This window comes from Elephantulus edwardii, unplaced genomic scaffold (assembly GCF_000299155.1).
Source record: "Elephantulus edwardii isolate Elephantulus edwardi_28Jun2011 unplaced genomic scaffold, EleEdw1.0 scaffold00242, whole genome shotgun sequence".
NCBI lineage: Eukaryota > Metazoa > Chordata > Mammalia > Macroscelidea > Macroscelididae > Elephantulus > Elephantulus edwardii.
The window spans coordinates 1,361,320-1,367,993 of record NW_006399992.1 but is presented as its reverse complement, the minus strand read 5'-3'; the positions used below and the strand labels follow the sequence as shown (position 1 = coordinate 1,367,993).

Below are 6,674 nucleotides of genomic sequence, written 5' to 3'. Positions count from 1 at the left end.
GAGAGGATTAAACCAGGCTGCTCCTTGGAGGCAAGGATTCTGGGACTTCGTCTGACAGACTTTGGACATGTTGTAAGGAGAAACAGGTCTTTAGAGAGGGACATCATGCTGGGTAGAGTGGAGGGACGGCACAGGAGGGGAAGACTCTCTATGAGGTGGATTGATTCAGTGACTGGGGTACTTGGGATGGGTTTGTCAGAGGCAATGCGATTGGTACAGGATAGAGCACGGTTTAGGGCTGTTGTACATAGGGTCACTATGAGTCGCAAACGACTCGACGGCACATAACTACAACAACAAGTACTAAGGGTGCTGACAATTTCAATCTTTTCTCTATCTACTGTTAACTTGTTCCAGTGGTGGGGCTTTTTGGCTTCTTGGTCTTGAGATACAATCCGTAGGCCCTTTGCAAGAATGAAGACCATTCTCAGCAACCAGACTGTCGAAATTCCAGAGAATGTCGACATTACTCTGAAGGGCCGCACAGTTATTGTGAAAGGCCTGCGGGGAACCTTGCGGAGGGACTTCAATCACATCAATGTAGAGCTCAGTCTCCTCGGAAAGAAAAAGAAAAGGCTTCGTGTTGACAAATGGTGGGGAAACAGGAAGAAACTGGCTATTGTTGGCACCATCTGTAGTCACGTACAGAACATGATCAAGGGTGTTACACTGGGCTTTCATTACAAGATGAGGTCTGTGTATGCTCATTTCCCAATCAACGTTGTGATTCAAGAGAGTGGATCTCTGGTTGAAATTCGAAACTTCTTGGGTGAAAAATACATTTGGAGAGTACAAATGAGGTGCAATCCATATTGAAGGCTGTAGTCTTTACTCTTCCGCAGTAAATGTTTCAATTCTTTCTCACCTTCAACAAGCAAGGTTGTGTCATCTGCATAACACAGATTGTTGATGAGTCTTCTTCCAATCAAGATGCCATGTTCTTCTTTATAGAGGCCATCTTCTCAGATTATTTACTAAGTGTATGTACTGAACAGGTAGGGAGAAAAGATACAAACTTGAGACATCCTTTCTGTGATGTAAAACCATGCAGTGTTCCCTTGTGCTGTTTGGATAACAGCTTCTTGGTTTTGTTGTTATGTGTCGCAGAGTTGCTTGAGACCCATAGTGATACTATGTACAGCAATCCTAAACCCTGCTTTGTCGTGTGCCAATCTCAATGTCTCCAACACACCCACCCCGGTTACCACAGTCACTGACTCAATCCATCTCATAGAGGGTCTTCCCCTCCTGCATTGTCCCTCCACCCTCCCAAATATGACGTCCCTCTCCAATAACTGATCTCTCCTTACAACATGTCCAAAGTATGTTAGACGAAGCCTCAGAATCCTTGCCTCCAAGGAGCAACCTAATTTAACCCTCATCATGATGAACCCGTTTGGTTTTTTTAGCAGTCCATTCAATACTGTTCTCCAGCACCGCAGCTCAAAGGCATCAATTTTCTTTCTATCCTCCAGAGTCATTGTCCAACTCTCTGATGCATAACATCACCATCCATCTTTGATCCTCTGCAGCACTTCAGGTCCTCCTCAATTTCAGAAACCAGGGTTTTGTCATCTGCATAACATAGATTGTTGATGAATTTTCCACCAATGCTGCCAGGGATGTGTCCTATCTCCAAACCTTTTCAACTTATATGCAGAATATATTATCTGGGAGGCTGGGCTGTATGAGGAGAAGTGTGACATCAGGATTGGTGAAAGAGGATCAAGGACTGCAGCCTTCAATATGGATTGAGGCTCAATATCAACAACACAAAGATTCTCACCACTGGATGAATTGGCAGCATCAGGATGGATGGTGAAGAGATTGAGATTGGTCACAGCTTTAGTCTGCTTGGTTCCACAGTCAACACTCTTGGCATCAGCAGCCAGGAAATTAAAAGACGTATAGTGATAGGAAAATTTGCTGTTATGGATCTCTCCAAAGTGCTGAAGAACAGTGGTGTCACTCTGGAGACTGAGATGCACCTGATACAGGTCATGGTCTTTGCAGTCAGTTCTTATGCATCAGAGAGTTGGACAATGACTAGGGAGGATAAAAGGAAAATTGATGCCTTTGAGCTGTGGTGCTGGAGAACAGTATTGAGGGTACCATGGACTGCTAAAAAAAAAAAAAACAAACAGGTTCATCCTAGCGAGGGTTAAACCAGGCTGCTCCTTGAAGGCAAGGATTCTGGGGCTTTGTCTAACATATTTTGGACATGTTGCAAGGAGGGACCACTCATTGGAGAGGGACATCATGCTTGGGAGGGTGGAGGGACAATGCAGGAGGGGAAGACACTCTGTCAGTGACTGGGATAATCAGCGTGGGTGTGTTGGAGACAGTGAGATTGGCACAGGTAAAGCAGGGTTTAGGACTATTGTACGTAGGATCACTATGAGTCTCAAGCAACTCGACAGCACATAACAACAACAACATGGTCCATCCACTTTCCTTTGACTTCTCCATTTGAAGGACTTCACTTGAAAGTTCTTGTAGTTTTGGTCTTGTTTTCACAAATTCCTTAAGTTCCTTCTTTTCTGCAAAGGATCTAAGTTCTCCTTCATATTTGATGAAGAGCTTTGCTGAGTATAGGATCCTTGGCTGGTAATTGTTTCCTTTCAACTTTCTATATATGCCATCTAATTGTCTTCTAGCTTGCATGGTTTCTACTGAGGAATCAGAATTTAATCTAATTATTTCCCTTTTGTAGGTGACCCTTTGTTTTTCTTGTGCTGCTTTTAGAATTCTATATCTTTTAATTTGGAAAATTTGACTGATACTTCTTGCTGTTTTTCTTTTTCAGTCTAGTCTATTTGGTGTTCACTCTTCTTTTTGGGTGTAGATTTTCTCGTTTTTCAAAATACCAGGGAAATTTTCTTCTAGTACTTCTTCTACAATTTTCTTAGTGACTTCCCTGTTACTCCTGTCTTCTGGAATTTGAATCATACACATGTTGTTCCTTTTTCTGTCCTCCAACGTGATTCTGATATTTTCTTCATTTTCTTTGCATCTCATCTCTAATTTTTTTTCTAGTGTGTTCTAGTGAGGAACATGCTTGTCTTCCAGCTCTTTGTCTTTGTCTTCCATATATTTCTTCAGTTCTACTTTTTTGTCCCACCAGCATGTTGGAAACTTCTACCATTTAAGTCGTAATATTCTGGATTGTATTTTCATGCTTTTCTGTGTTAACTGAATCCTCTCTGTCTTGTGACAACTTTTTAAGTTCTTGTGCCTTATTCTCTGTTGGTGGAAGAGAAAATGGTGCAACCGCTGTGGAAAGCGGTGTGGCACTTTCTCAAAAAGTTGCAAACAGAGATACTATTTGACCCAGCAATTCCACTACTGGGAATATACCCTAAAGAGACCATAATTGACATCCAAGCAGATATATGCACACCCATGTTTATTGTGGCTTTGTTCACAATAGCTAGGAGTTGGAAACAACCCAAGTTCCCATTATTAAAAGATGGATAGAGAAACTCTGATATATTCACACAACGGAATACTATGCTGCATTGAAAAACAAGGAACTCATGCAATATTATTCAAAATGGGTGACCCTGGAGGACATTATGCTGAATGAAATATCTCAGTCACAAAAGGACAAACACTATATGGTGTCAGGGTTGTAAAACAGGACTGACATCGAGGTTGGGGTAAGACTGAGGAAAACTGGATAAATTATGTATACCGCATTGAAGCTGATGAGGGAAAGAACAGTTTAAAAGCAATGTATTTTAGGGCATTATGATTATCATAAGAGTTCAGAATGAGGGTTGCAGAGTGGACTACACTCGGGGTGGGGTCGGGGAGTGCAGGGGGATTGTATACCAATGAAGTAGTTTTTCTTTTGCTTTTCAAGGAGAAGAGTGAACTGGGGGTGGGGGTGGGGTGGGCAGGGAAAAAGTGCAACAATAAATGAATGGAAATCCAAAATCTCTGTAAATGTTCTTTTAAATTAATAAAAAGTATCATTTAGGAGCCAACTTGAAACCACTGAAAAACAACATATGTATTATATTTCATTCTATTTCTAAAGAAGTTAGTCTATTGTCAATGTTATACTATATCTTTATCATTATCTGACAAGATAATCCTCCCCCTTTTAATCTCTAGGATCTTTCCAACTTTATTTTTTAAAGAAACTATAAAATTACTTTTCCAAGTTGGTAAAAGTATATTTTTAACATACCCGCTCCTCTCACAAGACCCATTCTTGGGGGACCTGATCTTCCCTCTTCTACAAGACACCAAGACCTGTGTGGAATTACTAGCTCAGGACCATCTTCCAGCCACTGCTTCACCAGCATCTGATAAAGGCTATAGGCAAGCCCAGGCACACTCACAAAAGGGTCTGCAACAGAACCACTGCCTGCCAGGTTGAGGAGCTGTAGTTTTAGACTAAAATCCCACCCAGAGCATTAGACGACTCCCCCACGACCTAGAGACCTCACTTCCCCGCTGCATGGAGACCTCCCATCTGCCACTCCTGCTGTCCAGCACCAGGAGCACCAATATCACAGTTTGTTGTTGTAGGTACCATCAAGTCAAGCATGACTCATAGCCACCCTGTGAACAAAACATCTGAAATCAGTCCTATCTGGCACCATTCTCACATGTCCCAGAAAAGCTCTTCATCAAATATGAAGGAGAAATTAGATCCTTTGAAGAAAAGAAGGAACTTAAGGAATTTGTGAAAACAATAACAAAACTACAAGAAATTTTAAGTGTAGTCCTTCAAATTGAGAAGCCAAAGGAAAGTGAATGGACCATAGTAACCAGAAACAACAGAAAAAGAAACACAGCAAAATGACAAAAGTAAAAATTGGCCTGATAATAATCACACTTAATGTGAATGGATAAAATGTGTCGATCAAGAGAAAAGGAGTAGCAGAATGGATAAAAACACAAAAACCATCAACATGTTGCCTACAAAGGACACATTTAAAAAATGGAGAGAAGAACAGACTAAAAATCATAGACTAGGGGGAAAATATATCAAGCAAATGGCAGCCACATAAAAGCAAAAATGGCAATACTAATGTCTGATAAAATAGACTTCAGAGTGAAAACAACCATAAAAGATAAGGAATAGTATTACATACTGATTAAAGGCACAATAGATCAAAAAGACATAACCTTGGTCAACATTTATGCACCAAATGATAGATAAACAAAATCAATTTTATGTATTGAAGACAGAAAGAGACAGCACCACAATAGTGGTAGAAGACTTCAACACACCACTATCACCATAAGGTCGACTCAAAAGAAATTCAACAAAGATGCAGAAGAGCTAAACTATACAATCAACCAACTCGACCTTGTAGATGTCTTTAGGATACTGCACCCAACTAAAACTCAACTCACTTTCTTCTAAAACGCACATGGTACATTCTCCAGAATCGATCACATGTTAGGACACAAAGCAAGCCTCAACAAATTTTAAAAAAATTGAAATAATACAAAGTATCTTCTCAGATCACAATGCCATGGAATTAAAAATTAACCAAAGGAGGGTAAATTTTACAAAATCACTCATGTGGAAACTGAGTAACTCTCTACACAATTGAATTACAAAAGAAAGTTACAGAATCCTACAGGGCCTTCACAAGTAAAAGAGTGAACACAATTACAAAACTAACAAAAGACATAGAAAGAATTTTCATAGAGTGTTGCAGACCGAAGATAAAGAAATAATGAGACAGACAACCAAGAATGATATAAGAGAGAGTAAAGACAAGGGGCCAGCAGTCTGGATGACTGAAGTGCCCAAGCCATGCCTCTCTGTGTATTTATTGAGAATCATCAGGAAGGTAAATGAAGGATAATCACAAAGGAGTAGAAAACAAAAACAAAGGATCATGGGTAAGTCTTTTGCAGATAAGGCAGAGTTCTTCTCTATTGTTTACCTTATGCTAATCTCAATAGGAAGAGATTCAGTAAATACAAACTAAGAATGATGTTGACTCTTAAAAAAATGCATTAGTGCCTCAGGGTGAACTCCAGCTTGTATGACACCTCCCTTATATCCTGATATAGTATTTGGTTTACTATTAAGATTAAATTTGATATTCAGCTTCCCACAATGGAGGAAGATATTTGGATGACCAAAAAACACATGAAGAAATGCTCAAAACACCGGCAATAAGAGAGATGCAAATCAAAACCACAATGAGATACCATCTTACCCCAGTAGCAGTGGCGAAGTTTAACAGGACAGCTACTAATAAATGTTGGAGAGGATGTGGCGAGATAGGAACTCTTGTACACTGTTGGTGGGATTGTAAAATGGTACAACCACTCTGAAAGGCAGTTTGGCATTTCTTCAGAAAGCTGAACATACAAATCTCATATGACTCAATTATTTCACTGCTTGGTATATGTTGTTGTTGTTGTTGTTATGTGCCGTTGAGTTGTTTGCAACTCATAGCGACCCTATGTACAACAGCCCTAAACCGTGCTCTATCCTGTACCAATCGCATTGCCTCTGACACACGCATCCTGATTACCCCAGTCGCTGAATCAATCCACCTCATAGAGGGTCTTCCCCTCCTGCGCTGTCCCTCTAGCCTACCAAGCATGATGTCCCTCTCCAAGGACCTGTCTCTCCTTACAACATGTCCAAAGTATGTCAGACGAAGTCCCAGAATCCTTGCCTCCAAGGAGCA

At 40.5% G+C, this 6,674-nt stretch overlaps 1 protein-coding gene across 1 annotated transcript; it reads left to right on the top strand.

The window, feature by feature from the left end:
- Positions 1-414: 414 nt before the first annotated feature.
- On the top strand, positions 415-816 carry LOC102859921 (60S ribosomal protein L9-like). The gene has a single exon (XM_006898966.1). The coding sequence runs from the start codon at positions 415-417 to the stop codon at positions 814-816; it is 402 nt and encodes a 133-aa protein (XP_006899028.1).
- The last annotated feature ends 5,858 nt before the right edge of the window (positions 817-6,674 follow it).

What these genes read in the sequence shown, in the direction of transcription:
- LOC102859921 (XM_006898966.1), top strand. Translation starts at nt 415, where the DNA reads ATGAAGACCATTCTCAGCAACCAGACTGTCGAAATTCCAGAGAATGTC.